At 46.4% G+C, this 20407-nt stretch overlaps 1 protein-coding gene across 6 annotated transcripts in view; it reads right to left on the bottom strand.

Moving 5' to 3' along the window:
- The window catches only part of Hn (phenylalanine hydroxylase), a 115353-nt gene that overhangs the window by 56685 nt on the left and 38261 nt on the right, over positions 1-20407 (bottom strand). For all 6 annotated transcript variants that reach the window (XM_075871112.1, XM_075871117.1, XM_075871115.1 and 3 more), the window contains exons 2-6: positions 17818-17940; positions 16528-16708; positions 16053-16147; positions 13649-13716; positions 10431-10481 (exon numbers count right to left, since the gene is read on the bottom strand). In XM_075871112.1, coding sequence (XP_075727227.1) covers positions 10431-10481; positions 13649-13716; positions 16053-16147; positions 16528-16708; positions 17818-17940 — 518 coding nt within the window. The remainder of the gene's footprint in view (positions 1-10430; positions 10482-13648; positions 13717-16052; positions 16148-16527; positions 16709-17817; positions 17941-20407) is intronic.

The following is a 20407-nucleotide window of genomic DNA, read 5'->3' as shown; positions in this document are numbered from 1 at the left end:
AGCTTGTAGAGGAGCTTTCAAGAATGAGAATTTCCTATATTGGTACGGTTCGTGAAAACAGACTCAGCTGCAGCAAGTTTATAGATGAGAAATCGAAAAGGCGAGGTCGGGACACCTGTGATACTTCAGTCACTTCATGTGACCAAAAGACAATGGTGGCAGTGAAGTGGCATGACAACCGCACTGTTACTCTTCTTTCGAACTGCATTGGTGCTGACCCGCTTACATCAGTCAAAAGGTGGGACAGCAAGGAGAAAAAGCATATTTTTGTCGATTGTCCAGCGATCATTTCTTCCTACAACAGATCAATGGGCGGCGTGGATCTTCTAGACAAAATGTGCTTCTCCTATCGCTTTTCTATCAGGTCTAAACACTGGTATATGTATTTGTTTTGGCACACGCTCAAAATAGCAGCTGTTAATGCATGGTTCATGCACAAGAGAATTCTCCAAAAGCACAAACTGCCGCCTACACCCTTGAGAGATTTCCTCTCTGAGCTTGCAACGAGTCTGATCTTGCTCAACAGACGACCACCAGGGCGCCCTTCGATTCGGAATGTCACACCATTCAAGAAAGTGTGCCTAAATGTCCCCTGGGATGTCAGAAGAGACAGCAATGAGCACTGGCCCACATGGAATGCAAAACAGAACCGCTGCAAGGCATGCCCAGGAGGGTACACCTAAGTTTCGTGTGCAAAGTGTAAGGTGATGTGTTTCAACAAAGACCGTAACTGTTTTGTTAGTTTTCACCAGTAGGCGCCAAACAGCTATGCTTGTTGTCACAGAACGAGCGCTAAAAACGGGCGCGCCGCCAAATTCTTGCGATAACGGGCGGGAGAAACGCCGCGAGGTCAAAAGAAAAAAAAAAGAAAGCAAACGTCCAAGGCTCCCCGGGCGCGCGCTCTCCCCGCGGAAGCGTGGCTTCACAGACGAACCTCCTCACCCCACTTCGGCGGCCCAGCAAGCCCGCGATTTTTCTAGAAGGAACGGGGCGTGGTCAAACCGAGTTGAATCATCCTCCGGGGAGGGCATTCCAACCGTCTCGCTCTCTCCCCAGCTTTCGCTGTGTATCGCGCCGACGAAATGAGAAGAACTGTCTGGAATGTCGCGCGCAAGGTATTTAACCGAGCAGCCGAGATGAGAGATCAGGAGGAGACGGAAGTTAGCGCCAGAGCGCGTAGGGTATACCGCCGTGTAGTCGGCGAAGGTTTCGTCCGTAGAGACAAAGCAGGAGATGAAGAGGATTTCCACCTGAGGGGTGACGACTCGAGCTACAGGCAAGAGTGTGTGTTTACCGCTATCGAGCGAGGACGCGTGGCGACAGCTGCGCGAGTGAAGCCGACGTGTTCGGGCGAAGAAGTTTGGAGCTTGGAGAGTGGCCAATTGAAGACGCGAGGTTTCCTGGAAGAGAAACTTCGAGGGCGCGGAACGACAACAACGCTGGACTTTGAGTGAGTGATTCTCGGAAGAGTATCATTCAGACTTTTGTTCCAAGGACTTTGGACTGAATAGGTTTTATATCTCTTTAGTCTTTAAGTGTCTTGGTTGTTCAATGCATGCGACTGCATTGTAGTGCGTATTGTTGTCTGTGTCTGTTGTTTCAAGTGTGGTTGATTGTACTGTGTAGTACGTTGTACGTTGTTTGTTTGGTGACGTATTGTATGTAACTATTGTGGAGTGTGCATTCTTGTGTATTGTTTTCGATCTGCCATTTTTGAGAATATAGTATTTGTTTGGTTTATCGACTCTCGGCTCTGACTTGTTCTTTGGGCCACAGCCGGCGTCCGCTGGCGCGCCAAAAAGGACCACTTCTAAATTGTCCACGCTTTCGTGGTGCGGTTCGGAGGGCCAATACTTCGGCCCTTGGAATTAGCCCGGCGATCGCCTCCCTAATAAACGGGACTGGTGAGACAATTAATCTGGCGTCCGCGACAGGACCTTTTGGTGCACAGTGTGTCCAAAGTAGTGAGAAAGAGCCTCTAGTTGTTGATAGTGCTATCGGAACGATTTGGTGTGTTGTTCAGTGTTCTCGTTAACGAGTGCAGGGGAGTGTTCCGATAGACTGATTTAGGCAGATACTTTTGCACGCGGCAAGGTTTTATTTGCGAGTTACGAGACACAATGGATCTCGAAAAGTTAGTTGCTCTTGGTGAGAAGATGGGTCTTTCTGGCGCCGAACTACGGAAGTGGGTAAGCCAGGAGGAGAAAGAGGCGGTGGAGAGAGAGAGGTTGGCAGCTGAGAGGGCCAAGGAAGAAAAAGCAGCTGAGTTGGAGCGAGAGAGGTTGGCAGCTGAAAGGGCGAAAGAAGAAAGAGAGGCAAAGGAGCGACAGCTGAAAGAAGAAAGAGAGCAGCAATTGAAGTTGGAGTTGGAGAGAGAAAAGTTGGCAGCCGAAAGGGCGAGAGAAGAAAGAGAGCAGCAATTGAAGTTGGAGCTGGAGAGAGAAAGACTGGCAGCTGAGAGGGCGAAAGAAGAAAGAGAGGAAAGGGAACGGCAGCGACAGCACGAGATAGAACTCGAGCGACTCCGTTTGCAACAGCGAAGTGAAACTCCCGTCCAACCTAGAGTTGAAAGCAGTGAACGGGAAGATCATGGCTTCCGCTTGAACCCAAGCAAGCTGCTCGTGGCGTTTGATGAAAGGAAGGACGACCTTGACGCGTACCTTCACCGATTCGAGACGATTGCGAAGAGCCAGAATTGGCCGGAACATCAATGGGCAACTGCTTTGAGTACTTGCTTGAGTGGTGAAGCGCTCAGTGTGTACGGTAGGCTGACGCCGACCGATGCAGCCAACTATGCAAAGGTGAAAGCTGCTTTGCTGAAGCGATTTAGATTTACCGTGGAAGGATTCCGGGACAGATTTCGGACAGGAAAGCCAGCTGATGGTGAGACGGCTACGCAGTATGCCGCCCGACTTTGCCATTATTTCGACAGATGGATTGAACTTTCAGGGACAGCGCAGGAGTACGATGAGCTTAGAGAGCTGCTAATTAGAGAACAATTTCTTACTAGTTGCCACCCAAGTCTGTCACTGTACTTGAAAGAGAGGAAGGCTGACTCACTTGAAGACATGCTTGAATTGGCTGATCAATTCTTGGAAGCGCAAGGTGGCACTAATTTGGCCAAAGTCAAGAAGGATTGTCCCGATGATTCGAAGAAATCGGCTCCCGAGGAAAAGAAGCGTGCACCGGAGAACATTCCGCGATGTTTTCTGTGTAACCGAGTGGGTCATCGCGCGAAAAACTGTCGAACGATCTTTACGAGCCCTAAGGTTGTAAAATGTTTTAAGTGTGGTCAGACTGGGCACAAAGCAGACGCTTGTCGAAACGGAGTGAGTCAAACTCACCAGGTATCCTGTGTGCAAGCAGCACCGAAATCTGATAATAATGCCGTCACTGATGGATTCGTAGAGTTGAAGAATGGGGAGAAAATTCCTATTGTGGGTGCTGTAATGTCAAAACAGCCAACCGGTGTTACGAAAGGAATGCCAACACTGCCTGGAAAAGTTGCGGGCAAAAAGATTACGGTGTTAAGAGATACCGGCAGTTCCACTGTTATCGTGCGGAAAAATTTGGTACGGGAAAGTGAGTTGACAGGCAGAACGAAACCGGTTTGCCTAATTGACCGTACAGTTCGGCTGCTTCCCGAAGCAGAAATTGAGGTTGAAACCCCGTACTTCAGCGGGAAGGTTACTGCTTTATGCATGACGACCCCCCTGTATGACCTTGTCATCGGAAACATCGACGGGGCGCGAGGGCCAAGTGATCCAGAATGTTTGGGAGAAGTCCCGAAGATAGAGCCCTCGCCAACACAGCGGCCGCGAGATACAGTGGAGGAACATCCCGTGACGGATCTCACTAGAGCCCAAGGTGAAGCTGCGGCGCAAGAGACAGCGAAGGAGAAGACGATCGTGTCGAATCAGTTCACGGGCCGAGCAACCGGACTTACGTCGGCACGACCTCAACCGACCGACAGTGTAAAGGAGACGGAGTTGGCCAGCCGGGAAAAATGTAGAGGCATGATCAAGCGGGTAAATAAACAGACAGGACCCGTCGAATGTAATGACGCGTTAACGGTGTCGGAAGAGACAACGATGGCTGAGACGACGCCTCAGATATCGTCGTTGGAAAGGGCTCTCCGAAAAGGAACGTGGAAACACAAGAAGAGATCGAGCGAGCGCCGCAAAAAGGGGCGCAAGCGCTGCTCGAAGTACTCAGGATAAGTGCTGAAGTCAAATCAGAATGGGTTTGGCAGTGCTGAGTGACATACGTTGTGTTAATGTTGTGTTATCCTGTGTCACAAGTGTCGAAGTGTTGTGCTGTGATGTGATGTATAGTATTGTACCATTGTTGTAATGAGAGAACTTTGTACATTTGTATTGTTGGGAATGTGTAGTGGAGTGTTGTACTCATGTGCTTGTGGTTGTGTTTTCCGGTGTTGTGTAATTGAATTACAATGTCCAATCGTATTGAGTGATATATTGTGAATGTGAAGTGTCATGAGCGACGGACTATGTATGTTACAGTCTGTGAGAGTGTGTGGTGACTGTTCGCGCTCGTTTGTGTGGTTTTGAATATTATGAGATAATATTCTTAAAGTGGGGGGCAGTGTCACAGAACGAGCGCTAAAAACGGGCGCGCCGCCAAATTCTTGCGATAACGGGCGGGAGAAACGCCGCGAGGTCAAAAGAAAAAAAAAGAAAGCAAACGTCCAAGGCTCCCCGGGCGCGCGCTCTCCCCGCGGAAGCGTGGCTTCACAGACGAACCTCCTCACCCCACATCGGCGGCCCAGCAAGCCCGCGATTTTTCTAGAAGGAACGGGGCGTGGTCAAACCGAGTTGAATCATCCTCCGGGGAGGGCATTCCAACCGTCTCGCTCTCTCCCCAGCTTTCGCTGTGTATCGCGCCGAAGAAATGAGGAGAACCGTCTGGAATGTCGCGCGCAAGGTATTTAACCGAGCAGCCGAGATGAGAGATCAGGAGGAGACGGAAGTTAGCGCCAGAGCGCGTAGGGTATACCGCCGTGTAGTCGGCGAAGGTTTCGTCCGCAGAGACAAAGCAGGAGATGAAGAGGATTTCCACCTGAGGGGTGACGACTCGAGCTACAGGCAAGAGTGTGTGTTTACCGCTATCGAGCGAGGACGCGTGGCGACAGCTGCGCGAGTGAAGCCGACGTGTTCGGGCGAAGAAGTTTGGAGCTTGGAGAGTGGCCAATTGAAGACGCGAGGTTTCCTGGAAGAGAAACTTCGAGGGCGCGGAACGACAACAACGCTGGACTTTGAGTGAGTGATTCTCGGAAGAGTATCATTCAGACTTTTGTTCCAAGGACTTTGGACTGAATAGGTTTTATATCTCTTTAGTCTTTAAGTGTCTTGGTTGTTCAATGCATGCGACTGCATTGTAGTGCGTATTGTTGTCTGTGTCTGTTGTTTCAAGTGTGGTTGATTGTACTGTGTAGTACGTTGTACGTTGTTTGTTTGGTGACGTATTGTATGTAACTATTGTGGAGTGTGCATTCTTGTGTATTGTTTTCGATCTGCCATTTTTGAGAATATAGTATTTGTTTAGTTTATCGACTCTCGGCTCTGAGTTGTTCTTTGGGCCACAGCCGGCGTCCGCTGGCGCGCCAAAAAGGACCACTTCTAAATTGTCCACGCTTTCGTGGTGCGGTTCGGAGGGCCAATACTTCGGCCCTTGGAATTAGCCCGGCGATCGCCTCCCTAATAAACGGGACTGGTGTGACACTTGTATTGTGCCTTCTTCAATTTGAAAATTCGCCAAAATTATTGGTAGCAATAAAAAGTTTCTTTCACTTGGCTTGGCCTTCATTTTATACACTACTGCCCATTGTTGCACATATGCAACATCCCATTATTAATTTGCAGACTATATCTTCATGTTTTTTATTGAAAACTTGCACTCCTAGTGACTCTAAGGACGTAGCCAAGAAATATTTTGAAGTTTGGAAAAGTGTTTCTCATACTGGGAATTAATGGGATATATATCATCAGCCTGACTACGTCCACTGCAGGACAAAGGCCTATCCCATGTTCCGCCAGTTAACCCGGTCCTGTGCTTACTGCTGCCAATTTAATTTATACCCGCAAACTTCTTAATCTCATCTGCCCACCTAACCTTCTGTCTCCCCATAACCCGCTTGCCTTCTCTGGGAATCCAGTTAGTTACCCTTAACGACCAGCGGTTATCCTGTCTATGCGCTACATGCCCGGCCCATGTCCATTTCTTCTTCTTGATTTCGGCTATGATATCCTTAACCCCCGTTTGTTCCCTAATCCACTCTGCTCTCTTCTTGTCTCTTAAGGTTACACCTACCATTTTTCTTTCCATTGCTCGCTGCATCGTCCTCAATTTAAGCTGAACCCTATTTGTAAGTCTCCAGGTTTCTGCTCCATAGCTAAGTACTGGCAAAATACAGCTGTTATATACCTTCCTCTTCAGGGATAGTGGCAATCTACCTGTCATAATTTGAGAGTGCTTGCCAAATGTGCTCCACCCCATTCTTATTCTTCTAGTTACTTCAATCTCGTGGTTCGGCTCCGCGGTTATTACCTGCCCTAAGTAGACATAGTCTTTTACAACTTGAAGTGCACTATTACCTATCCCGAAGCGTTGCTCTTTTCCGAGGTTGTTGTACATTACTTTCGTTTTCTGCAGATTCATTTTAAGACCCACCTTTCTGCTCTTATTGTCTAACTCCGCAATCATGAGTTGCGATTCGTCCCCTGAGTTACTCAGCAATGCAACGTCATCGGCGAAGCGCAGGTTACTATGGTACTCTCCATGAACTCTTATTCCTAACTGTTCCCATTCTATGCTTCTGAAAACCTCCTGTAAGCACGCGGTAAATAGCATTGGGGAGATAGTGTCCCCCTGCCTTACACCTTTCTTGATTGGTATTCTGTTGCTTTCTTTATGAAGCACTATGGTAGCAGTTTATTCCCTGTAGATTTCTTCCAGGATGTTTATATATACTTCATCGACGCCCTGATTCCGCAGTGTCTGCATGACGGCTGATATTTCTACTGAATCAAACGCCTTCTCGTAATGTATGAAGGCTATGTATATTGGTTGGTTATATTCTGGGCATTTCTCTATTACCTGATAGATAGTATGAATGTGGTCGATTGTTGAGTAGCCTGTTCGAAATCCTGCTTGTTCCTTTGGTTGATTGAATTCTAATGTTTTCTTGACTCTGTTAGCAATTACCTTTGTAAATAGCTTGTATACTACAAAGAGCAAGCTAATCGGCCTGTAAGTCTTCAAGTCCTTGTCATCTCCTTTTTTATGTATTAAGATGATGTTAGCGTGCTTCCAAGACTCTGGTACTCTTCCCGTCAGGAGGCACCTCGTTAACAGGAGGGCTAGTTTTTCCAACACAATTTGTCCTTCATCTTTCAGCAGATCTGATGTTGCCTGATCCTCACCAGCAGCTTTGCCTCTTTGCATGCTCTCCAAGGCTTTTCTGACTTTTTCTATCATTACTGGTGAGGTGTAATCTGGGTTACTGCTAGTTCTTATAGTATTAAAGTCGTGGTTGTCCCGGCTACTGTACAGATCTCTGTAAAACGCCTCCGCTATTTTAACTATCCTATCCATATTGGTAGTTATTTTGCCTTCTGTGCCCCTTAGTGCATACATCCGACTTTTGACTATCCAGGGTTTCCTCTTCACTGCTTTGACGCTTCCTCCGTTTTTCAGAGCGTGTTCAATTCTCTCCATGTTATAACTTCTTACATCGGGTACCTTACGCCTATTAATCAACTTCGAAAGCTCTGCCAGTTCTATTTTGTCTGTTGTACTTGAGACTTCCATGATTTGACGCTTCTTAATGAGCTTCTTCGTTTCCTGGGTAAGCTTGTCAGTGTCATGTCTAACTACCCTGCCTCCAACTTCCACTGCACACTCCGTAATGATACTCGTCAGATTATCATTCATTGTATCTATGCTAAGGTTGGTTTCCTCACTAAGAGCCGAGTACCTGTTCTGAAGCGAGAATCTGAATTCCTGTACTTTTCCTCTCAGTGCTAGCTAATTGATTGGCTCCTTGCGTATCAATTTCTGTCGTTCTTTCTTCAAGTCCTGGTGAATTCGAGACCGTACCATTCTATGGTCACTGCATCGTACCTTGCCAACCACTTCCGCATCCTGCACGATGCCTGAGTTTACACTCATTATAAAGTCTATTTCATTCTTAAATTCGCCATTAGGGCTCCTCCATGTCCACTTGCGGTTTTCTCGTTTTCGGTAGAAGGTATTCAAAATCCGTAAATTATTGCGTTCTGCGATTTCTACTAGTAGCTCTCCTCTGGCGTTTCTAGTACCGATGCCATAATCTCCTACTGCCTGGTCTCCAGCCTGCTTCTTCCCTACCTTTGCATTAAAGTCTCCCATCAGTATTGTATACTGTGTTTTTACCTTTCTCATTGTCGATTCCACGTCTTCATAGAATCATTAAACTGAAGCGTCATGAAGACTGGGTGTAGGCGCGTATGCCTGTACCACCTTCATCTTGTATCTCTTATTCAGTTTAATTATGATACCTACCACCCTTTCATTAATGCCATAGTATTCCTCTATGTTGCCAGCTATGTTTCTGTGAATTAGGAACCCCACTCCCAGTTCTCTTCTGTCAGACAAGCCCCGATAGCAAAGGACGTGCCCATTCTGTAGCACCGTATAGGCCTCATCTGTCCTCCTAACCTCACTGAGCCCTATTATATCCCATTTAACACCGTCTAGCTCCTCGAATAGTACAGCTAGACTTCCCTCACTAGATAAGGTTCTAGCGTTAAACGTTGCCAAGTTCTGGTTCCAATGGCGGCCTGTCCAGCCGCCATTGGAACCTGAACACCTATATATATAGATATATTGCGAAGTTCTTTTTATTCTTTATTCTTTATTCAATGATTACCCCGCTTAGCCCGAAGGCGCTGCAGCAGGGGGCTTACAATGTCGAGAAAAACACACCTTCATTAATACAGCACACTTGTTCATTTGATAAGTGATTCCATTCTCTAATGGAACGAACAAAAAACGAACTAGCATACAAATTAGTTGCCTGAAATTGGACACGGCATCCTCCCACACCATCGATTGGTCAAATGTGTACCGGCAAATTGGACACCACGCACCAAGTAACGGGCAGAAAGCCTCGAGGGCATCAAGGGGGCGGGTGGCACGGTGACATTACAAACTCGATTGACAGAAAACGTCAAGCCGTGTCAATACGTGTCGCTCACACTACAGCTTGTTATTTTTCAAAAGGAATAAATTACCGCGTTGCATTACTGCATCAGCAAGTCAAGAGCAGGCTTTCACCTTTAAAATGTTACTGGTAGTGCGCGCGTGCGTGTGCGCGCATGCGTGTGTGTGTGTGTGTGTGTTTGTGTGTGTGTGTGTGTGCGTGTGCGCGTGTGTGTGTGTGTGTGCGCGTGTGTGTGTGTGTGCGTGTGCGCGTGTGTGTGTGCGTGTGTGCGTGTGCGCGTGCGCGTGTGCGTGCGCGTGTGCAAGTGTGCGCGTACGCGTGTGCGTGCGCGTGTGCAAGTGTGCGCGTGCGCGTGTGCGTGTGCGCGTGTGCGCGTGCGCGTGTGCGTGTGCGCGGGCGCGTGTGCGTGTGCGTGCGCGTGCGTGTGCGCGGGTGCGTGTGCGCGGGCGCGTGTGCGTGTGCGTGCGCGTGCGTGTGCGCGGGCGCGTGTGCGTGTGCGTGCGCGTGCGTGTGCGTGCGCGTGCGTGTGCGTGCGCGTGCGTGCGCGTGCGTGTGTGTGCGTGCGCGTGCGCGTGCGTGTGCGTGTGCGCGTTCGTGTGCGTGTGCGCGTTCGTGTGCGTGTGTGTGAGAGAGAAAGAGAGAGGGAGAGAGAGAAAGAGAAGACTCTTGCAGTGTCAGCGTTCAGTGACTGTGAAAATGAGGGGTAGTACCCAATTCGTGCTTCAGAGCTTCAACCATATTTGAGGCTTGGTTTTTCCCCTGTTTTGGTTTCGTTTCGAGTAGGACAACAAACTGTTGCTAATTTTGTGGCCTGATTTGAACAGGTGAGCCTAAAAGGTAAAGGTGGTGAAGTGAAACTGCTGAACATTTGCTGATTGTCGTCTCATGACAAGCAAGCTCTGAGCCACCTGAATCCAATCGAAGCCAGAAGAACGAAGTAGCTACCATTCCCATGTTCGCTGAAGCACCGTGCGTCGAGCTCCCTTAGATATTTGCACCAGAGTTCCCGCTATTGTACTTACACGAAACTATGAGCCACACCACTGACAGAAGATAGTACAATGACCCCCCAAAAATAGTTAACGAACCTCTTTAAAAAGATTCAAACACAGGGCAAGCCAGAGTAGAGATGCCTTAATTTTTTTATATACCAAGACACTTTGCACTGTTAGGTGGGCAGGAGCTTCAGCAAACTTCGCATGCTTACCATGTTTTGGTTTCCTCTTCTGTGTACTTCACCCTTGGTATTGGCTGTCCACTGAAAAGCACCGAATAGGTGACATTATGGGAACACTGTCACCATATCCCTTTATTCTCAAGATAATGAACGCAACTTCTGATTGATCACTATGACAACCATATTGATTGTATGATGAGCCATCATTGAACGTTATACTCTCTCGGGAGTCTCTAATAAAACAAAAAACATTTTTGATCCCTCTCTATAGTTATCAATACTACTCGAAAGTGAAACGTATTTTTACAGAGGTATTTGAGCGTTTATTGAGCATTGCTTTAGCAAAAGGCAACCAATTCCAAATTCAGGTTAATTGATTGATTGATAAGTGGGGTTTAACGTCCCAAAACCACCATATGATTATGAGAGACGCCGTAGTGGAGGACTCCGGAAATTTAGACTACCTGGGGTTCTTTAACGTGCACCCAAATCTGAGCACACGGGCCTACAACATTTCCGCCTCCATCGGAAATGCAGCCGCCGCAGCCGGGATTCGATCAAATTCAGGTTAACGGCAAGCAGCTCGAAACTTGCAGCGCACACCTCAAGCAGAAAGCGCGCACGAAATCAGCATACACAGGACGAGCACGGACTAACAACTGTCACAGTTCGACACATAAAGCGCGCTGTTCAAACAAAAAAGACGCACGAAACGAGCGCACATACACAGCACAAGCAGGAACAGTTGTCGCAACTATTACTGCGCCACGTGTCAGCAGCGCGCTCCTAATAGTACACGCGGCCGCGGAAGCATGCGAAGTGACCTCCGTCGTATTCCGAATGACGAATCCGATAAGCGCGCACGCAGGAGAGACCACGCTCCGTGGGGGCGGCGCTTCGTAGAGACAACCTTTAATGCGCGCCCAACGGGAGCCTTTGGCGCCATCTCGCCACTGATAACAAAAACGCGCTAAAGTTTCGAAGCTCTGAGGGCTATCAAATGGTTTTTGGTGTACATAAATGGTTTGCCAATAGCATACTGCTCAACGTATGCTTTGTGGTGTAGGAATTAGCTCCACGCGCTGTGAATCGAGAGGTTGACGGTTCGATTCCGCGTGAAAGATGCTTTGTTTTTTTCTTCAAAATCTCTTATACAATTTTCAATGCCACTTCCGCGACGGAAGTACGTCAGCGGAACCATGGTGGACCCCGCTATAAAACACTATCCTGGCTAAATGAAACTAGCAATGAAAAAAAAATGTGTGCAGTTACACTCACCAAGAAAGCAGTGGGAAGTACGTGGCCAGAAAGGGAGCGTTTCATTTGTAAAGAAGTAGCACCCTCTATCCTTTTCTTTTCTATCCACCTCACTATCACATCACTTCTCCTCACCCTCACTTTATTTCCCAAACTTTTATGAATGAAAGTTATGCTAAAATAACCCGCCTGAAATTCATGTGGAGAGATAAAACATTTATCGTGGCAGAAAAACCGAGAGGTCTTCCTGAATCCATTTTCTGGCATGCAAATCAGCGTTAGGAAAGTGGAGGGGGAAAGAAAAGAGAGAGAAGGTACTGATGATGAGAAAGGCAGCAGGTTAAAAAACCACACGCTGTCGATATCGATAGGCGTCCCCCCACTACAGCGTCAGTCATAAGCATGTCAAATTTACGGTGCGTGAATCCCCAGCAGTTATTGCTACTATTCGTAGAGCGGCTTATTTCGAAACCACCCACTCACAATCGGTTCTTGGTAGCGAATGTGTAGACGCCTTTATTAACAGGTCGCGCTGCGCGCTGCCACGGTTTGACAGTATGCCGACGTGAGTACCGTTGTTTTAAATGCGGACCATTTCTGAGTGGAACCATGTCACCGATCCGGCGTCTGCGGCACCGTCCGCACCCCCACTGCGCATGCTCGCGTTTCGTGTCACATGCTCGCAACTTGTACCCACTGTCACTCTTCACCCCTCTCCCTAGGAAGGCCGACGGAGGCAGCGTCTGTTAGGGAAAACAAATCTCCCCAGCAGTACCTTAGGGAAAAAGATTCTCTCACCTTGGAAGTCAAGAAGTACCTTGGAAGTCAAGATCGAGAGCCTATATGTACGGTTTGACCATTGGACGGTTGCGGAGTGTGAGCAGCCGGTTTGTTTGTTTTGAGTCAAGAAACTCGTTATAGGAGATGCTGCCTGTGTCGGCGTTGCATGGCGAGAGAGGCGGGGAGCGTAGGAAAGCAGAGAAAGAGAGCGGGGACACATGCGCAATGAGAGGGGGGGGGGGGGGTTAGACGCCACTGGACAAGGGACACAGCTGCTGGTATGAGATTTTTTGCATCTAAATAAAGCAATCAATGACACACACAGCTTGGCTGCATTTTAAAGATTAAAAAATCGCCCAGATGGTAAAAAATTAAACTCTTAGTTAGTGCGATTGGTAATGACAAATAGGAAATAAATTATATACCTCTCGGAATGCACAAATAGGACAATATGAAAAAAAGTACGTATTATGCAGGAAGCATACGCGGAGTGTATTCGGAACCTATGAGTAACATGTGGACAACCTATTGGGCGTTAATACAACAACTTGCGCCAAGTACATTTTTACTGTTCGCACTCTGTAAAGTAAATCTGAAAAAAAAATCGAGCAGGGCAGTAGTTCCTAATATATATTAGATATTTCAACGTTTCTGAACAAACTTTACCACTTTTCTATGGAACTTTTTTCTCGAGGGTCACAGCTTAAAATGTTCACTAATCAGTCTGCGTTAGTTACTTCACCTCGCCAATTCGCATGTATGTCAACATCTATGAAATAGCCATGTTCGAGATCAACTTTTATATTTAATACTTTTCGCCAGAGTTAGTATTTAAGACTTACTAAACTTAACTTTCCTGATTACCAGACTCAACCGATTGGTAGAATTATAACACGGTGCTGCATAGAGTTCAGAGGAAGACTGAGCCAGTACTACACACGTAGCCATACATTTCTTTGTTAGGTACTAGATGCGCATTAGCTGAAACACCCTGTATTCGTAACACATGCGTAATAGGCACGTAGCAGATACGTAACATATACGCAACAACCTAACAGGACGTATGATGAATTAATAGCATATATCAGGAACACTCAAACCTTCAGTGGGACACCGAAATCAAATTTTTGTCGCGCACGTATGTCAGACGTTAGCGAAAAGTAAATAGCTCATCGAAGGCGTTCACATAAAGGAAATCGAAGAGCACTTACTGTTTGTAGGCGTAGGCGATGTCGGCGAAGTACTTTCTCCGCTCGCGGTACTTTTGATCTGTGAATCCCTGAATGGAGAAGATGTGTTCAAGTGTGAAGTTCAGAGAGAAAGGAAAGGAGGGGTGAAGAAGGTGAGTTAAGCATCAAGTGCCATACCGTTTAGAGTAACTGCAGAGAATGAGCACAAACTTTCGCACTTAGCAAGAAACATGTAACAATTTATAGGAGCATGTTAGTGTTACGCAAGCAGTCTCGGGTACAAATTGCTGTCTTTAGTTTGCCTTAGTTAGGGCGACTGAAGCCCCCCTAGATGCAGCATTCTTAGTTGAGTTGCCCGATTGAGCAAGATTGTCTAGACGGAGCAATCGTGATTTCCTTCAAGTGAAAATTGCGTTCGCTAAGCTTAATGACTGCTGCTTAGACGTAAGACATGTGCATCGACATCTAGTGCAACCTTTTTGGCATCATTTTCAAGGACCATTTTTTTATGAAGAGAAACGAAATACTTGTTCAGGCTCAAAGCAGGCGTTCGCGAAAGGACACAGCATGAAAACAGCATCACTGAATGAAGTGGTGCCAATAAACGTACGCCACTGTTTTGAGTAGCTACGCTAGGTAGGAGCCTAAATAAGTTAGCTGCTAGCCTTTCTTCAAATGTCCTTCCACTTTGGCACCATAGCAGTCACTGATTGCCCTTGCTGCGACACTGTGGCTTTTTTTATTGTTCCAAACAAGTTTTTCTGGTGTTTTTTACCAGTCTTTCTCAATGTAGTCGCTCAGAGAACCATTATCAAATACTCAGCGAGCAGTTTACGACACGTAGCTCGAGCGAAAGCGGTCGACTTTGCAAACTTTGTAATTCAAAATATAGTAAGTTTGCTTTTTGAAACTTCTGATATCAATTTAGTTAAAAAAATGTCGCCATTAGCTGATGTAATGGTTCTTACAAAAAAAAAGTCACAGCTTTGCCGCAAAGGCGAAGCAATGAACGTGATAGCAACAAATTTGAAAGTCACGCGCAGAATATCAAGCAGATAGAAACGTGCCCCGCGTTTCTCACGCACAAATGACGCACGTAACGTACTGACAGGTACAGATTAACACAAATAAGCGTCTCAGTTGTTACTTCGCTGTGTCTGAAAAGCGCGCCCTTTTCGCAAATGGAGGCTGTGCAACGATTACAGTGACCTTTGTGCGTTCGGTAACTACAACAAAATCACTCCGACGAAACTAAAAGGCTAGCCAAGACGTATGATTATCCCCACTGCGACATAAGGGCGTGTGATCGAGCGTACTCCCCACGTGGGCCAAAGTACAGGTGAGAGATGAGAGCTGCCACGCGCTCACTGTGCCACCTTGCTGATAATGCTGAAAACACGATAGCCCCCCCCCCCCCTGGATGCCCGCCAACAGCAGTAAGTGGAAGATATGAATAGCTTGCCGTTTGAACATTCATGGAGGTACCTCTCGGTGGCTCAGTGGCTAACACCTTGCCTTCACGACGCGGAGTTCTCACGTTCGATTCCGCACGCCGGCTTTTTTTTCTTGGATTTTGTTTCTATTGTTTTCATACATATAAATACGTATACATGTATGGTGCATGAAGCCGACGCTGGAGGTGAAATGCAACCTGGAATGTCCATATAATTGTTATCGCAATAAAAGAAATTGATAGCTTTTGTTTTAGGGACCTCCAGGAATTTTTTTTAGTGTAATGTCCGAATAAAGTTATCAATACAGTTTGCCTAGACAATTTCATTTTACATGCCAAGTCATAGGACTGCAAGTTACCTGGTCTATCTGCAAATGAACTTTAGTCTTTCTTCGTGGGTTCCCACTTTGTACGTTCCAATGGCGGCCACCCTCAGCACGTGACCTCGTATCCTTCACAAATGCTTCCCCGAGGTTGGACAATTAATAGGTAACCTGTATGTGCGAATTCACCCACAATCCTTCGTTACCTAACGTCAAACGTTTTACCTCTCTCCCACCCTCGGAACGTCCAGAACGTGCACACACCACCGAACGAGTGCTTTTCAAGGAGTCCCATAGGTTCTGTCACAATTGGTCTTTATATGGGACATAAAAAGGCTGCTGCGAATTCGGCTTTGAATGATGTGCTGTCGATATTGCTATAAAAAGATATTTTGCGTCGCTTTTAGACAAACTGGTCACGTGAATAAATGACGCTCATCAGATAGGCATACCCGGTCCCTATTGGTTTCTTCGAATCTCCAATGAAAGTATAACCCACGAGTATCTTCAAAAAGAGTCTTATATAAGGAAAAAGGTGAAACCGTAGCCAAATAGTGAAATGACTTTTTTTTTAGCGTGTACTGGAGACAGAGCACACGAACTCTTTCTTTTTTCGTTAGAAACATGGTGACTTCTGATCAGAAATTACCGGGTGATCTGCATCCAGTTCAGATCCGTAGCTGAGAATCTGATTGGCGAAAATGTCCAGATCCTTGATCTTCCTCGGAAACCAGGGCAGAGCGTCTGTAAAATGGCATCGATAACAGGGCGATCATGGGCGCCTACACGATAACGTTATGAACGGGAATTATACCTTTTACTAGAAGCCATATGAAACTGTTAAGCATGTGTCGAAGAACTTCTATTGAAAAATAACGTAATAAAAGGCTACATATGCTCTTAGTAAAACGCGTCCACAACGTAGGTAAACAACTCAAAGCCTACATGAGAATTTCTCAGAAAAAAAGTTACACTATCAGTTATTCCTTTCTTAATCTTTCCGCTACCCTTTAAGATTCTGCTGATGTAGTGTGCGGTATTTTCTATATAAGACTTCCGTCACAAATGATTGCGAAATGCCGCTTTCGGTTCATGCAAAGAACTAGCGGAGCGAAAACGCTTACCTTCTTCCTTGGGTGGTAGGTCACGCGAGATGATTTGCATGTACTGTGACATGTTCTTGATCTGCTCCAGCGCCTGGTGAACTTTGCCCTCAGTTGGGTTGAAGTTCACGATGAACTCATAGCCGTCCTTGAATCGCGCCGATGATCTCGACTCGATGTGCACCAAGTTGACCCCATTCTCCTGAAAGCAGGTGAAATTATATTACAGTAAAACGCTGCCTGATCAAACATTTGTCACTCTGGTTTACGCGCAGTTTACTTTCCTGTGTGTCTTCACTTGACATTTGACATGTTCAGAGACACCGTCAAAATCCCAACATATCCACAAAGTGAATGCAAATAAGTGGGGCGAGGCGTCCGTCAATGCATCCGTCGTTCTGTCTGTCAGCGCGTTTGTTCATCCTTTCGTCCGTCCATCCAACCGTTCATCCGTACTTGCTTCCGTGGGTCCGTCCGTCTGTGCGTGCGTCTGCCTGTCTGTCCATCCTTCCGCTCCTGTCATGCTAGAGCACGCATTGTACGGATGGACACTTCGCCCCACACATCATCATTTACTCCGTGGATATTCAGGCTAAGCAGGACGGAAGAAAGACCAACCAGGTGATGCCATAAGGAGCTTCACCCCTAAAAATCACAAATTAAGCTGAGAATCACAATCTTCCGGTTCAGTCATGGGCAGATCCCTGAACTTGAGTGGGGAGCCTCCGGCGTATACTATAATCATTTTCTTCAGGCTGTTCCAACAAAGTATCTCATCAGGCTGTCACACACATACAAAAAAACACATTGTAAACACTCGACAAGCGCCGCTCTCTTTTTCCCGCAAATTTAGCACTAGCTGTAGCTGGATAATTTCTATTTATTTCCTGTTCCCGAATATTTCTGTTTAGGTGTAAGAGGGCACTACGAGAAAATAGGTGTTACATGACACCGACTACCCTTATCATATTTTATGAGGCATGAATACATTTTTAAGTCGGAATACGTAAGATGCACATACCAGACAGAGTCTTCTCAGTGCAGATGCATTAACCTCGGTACTTGAACATCGGGGCTGTGAAATGTGGTTCAGATTTCGAAAATACAGGAAATTACCATCGTTAAGGATCGCGTTTCGACGAGTGCTAATATTTTCCCAGATATCTCTTCCAAATTCTTCTCCATCTCTCTTTTTTATCTCAACCCAGTGTGAACGACCCTACCACTCGTTTGCTTGAACCGGGCGGGCAATAGGCGCGTCTTTCTGAGAATGCAGCTTACAATGTCATGAATGGGTGAGTGCTTTCTCACCTTGAAAATGTGCAGCGCCTTTGCCAGGGCACCAACCTCTTCTTTGAGGGAGAAGATGAGGGAATTGCCGCTGCTGGTCAATGTCTTCGGCTCCATGATATAGGCCTGAGATACGCGTGTTGGCTGCAAAATGAAAGGTGACTGATTTATTTACTCATCTCGAGCAGGAGGGAAAAGAATGAAGAAAAATAAGAGAGAAAGGTTGGAAGGTCAACCAGACGAGTCTCCGGTTTGCTATCCTAGGCTTGGGAAAGGGAACTGAATAGTTGAAAAAAAAATAAAAAGATAGCACTATAAAATAGACACGCGTAAGCTTAAACTACACTTCTGCGTTCCGTAGCAGTGGAGGCAGGGCTTCAGGAACACAAACATAGAAGGACTTGAAGCTTAGCCAGGTTTAGGACCGGCTACTTACGCTGTGCCATAGAAGGACGTAAATGACTGGAAAGCGCTGTAGCAAAAAACGTGGTCATACCCTATTTTTAGAAATCAGTTTAACACGGTAGTGAAACATGTCCTCGCACGGGTAGTAGAGAAATCATAGCGCATTATTTCGCCACAGTGGGGAAGAAATAAATGCTACAGCAACAAATTGCTATGTTACGCAAAGAACAGGAAACAGCTAGAAACTTGCAGCACACACCTTAAGCAGAAAGAGTGAACAAAATGAGCACACACAGGACAAGCGCTGTCTTGCAACTGTCACAGCTCGACACTTAAAACAGGCTGCTCAAGCAAAAAGAGCCATAAATATTTTCACGTCAGTGGCGGGAACAGATTTATAAAGCTTTACCGACACTATAGTCATCCTCCAGATAGTATGACAGGCACTAGATCTCTTTCCACCGGCAAAGCTGAAAAAGTACCACTTATGAATTGTTAGATCTACGTTGTTGGAAGACACACGCATAAGTTCGTGGCGAATACCTTGGTCAAATATAGACTTCGTTGCCACTATGTCGATTCGGGAGGGAAGTCGGAATTGCCCTCTTTTTACTGTGGCTTTCCGGAATCTTTCCGCAGCCAAGGACACGTGGCGTATTTCTGAATACTCCGGGGCGATACGCCTGGAACGATGCTCCGGGGCGTGACAATTTCAGTGCTGGTTGCGCAAACTTCGCTGCACTGCTTCCAAGTGTTTGCCATAGCTTTGTTCCATGTTTTGTCATCTGTCAGATGGGTGGTGTCACATTCAGTAGGAGTGACTGGTGACGACAGCACAACTGTTGAAGCATCGATATTGATCGCTGGCCTATCATTAGAAGTTCGCAGAATCTTAGACGTTTGCGACCATACCTGCGTGCTTGTACCAGCCTGCTTCGTGCAAGGTTTATTGCTGCGTGAGAAGGTTTTATAAAGGCGTATCTCACATGCGTACAGACCGAGCACCGTTTGAGAGTCATAAGGGCTTTGAATGGCTCCCCTGGTGGACGGAAGGCGACAATCTTCTCGAGGCAATCATCAAAAAAATCGTTTTTCGGGGTCGACTTGGTTCTCTTTGCGTGTCTTGCTCTCGTTAGTACTGCACTGTCGATAATCTGCGTACTGTTTAGAACCAATGGGTGCGCATGTTTCTTTTATCTTTCTCCTGTGCAAGGCACAGTATGGAAGCGCGTCATCAGCTTTAGTGCGTGCACTTGGTGGGACCAGCGCTAGACCGAATGAGCATTGGTGCAAGGCTTTGATTGCACTGGTACAACACGAGCCAGCGGTGGTGCAACACCAACCAGTACTGGTGCAAGACTAACCAGCACTAGTTCAACACCAACCAGCACTGGTGCAACATGTACCAGTACTGGTGCAACACGACACAGTATGGACGCTACATCAAACAGCACTGGTGCAACACAAATCTACAGACATCCTTTACTCTTTAACCTACGTTTATGTAGAAGCGTGGATGCTTGAGGAAGCTCGTGAGACATGATCGAAAAACTTCACACCACAGAACAACAAGAGAAAAAAAGAACAGTCAGTACGAGCGCTAACGTCACACTTTTCCAAGCTTCTGTTTTTCTAAGCTTAATCTCAAGTGCGAAAAGCTCTTTCACCATTTTTTTCTAAGGTTTCCCTGCGGGCTTGTTGTTCCTAGTGCATACTGTGAAACACTGTACTGGCGAGCAAAAAAATAGACACACTCTAAGCAGTAAACAAGAAAGAGGGGTATCAAGGTTCTCCTTCAGAAACGTAACTAACCTGTCACTTCCATTGCACTCCTTCTCACAAAGCCCGGTTATGTATAGAACACGCTATGCTGATGAAAGTGCGTCATTTTTACTTGTCGGTACGCTTCACGAACGCTATCGTAATCGAATGGGCGTTGAAGGTACGTAATTGCTTTATGATTGATCATTGTTTTTCTAAAAGACGCCATAAAGTTTCACCTGTTCCAATAAAGTGGAAATCTTAATTATACATAACTTTTGTTAAAGCCAAATTATAATACGCTTGTTCTGTTTGAGACTCATTGATCCCTGCATTAGTGACAGCCCTTAAATTTGTTTATTGTCACGCATCCTGAAATCCTTCCTCTGATTGAAACTCCTGCTATGTCACTGTTGCTTGAATGAAAGCTAGTTTAAGTGTGCCA

The sequence above is a fragment of the Rhipicephalus microplus genome, chromosome 8 (genome assembly GCF_043290135.1).
Source record: "Rhipicephalus microplus isolate Deutch F79 chromosome 8, USDA_Rmic, whole genome shotgun sequence".
NCBI lineage: Eukaryota > Metazoa > Arthropoda > Arachnida > Ixodida > Ixodidae > Rhipicephalus > Rhipicephalus microplus.
Note: the sequence above shows the minus strand (reverse complement) of the source record. Positions and strands in the feature narration are given on the sequence as shown.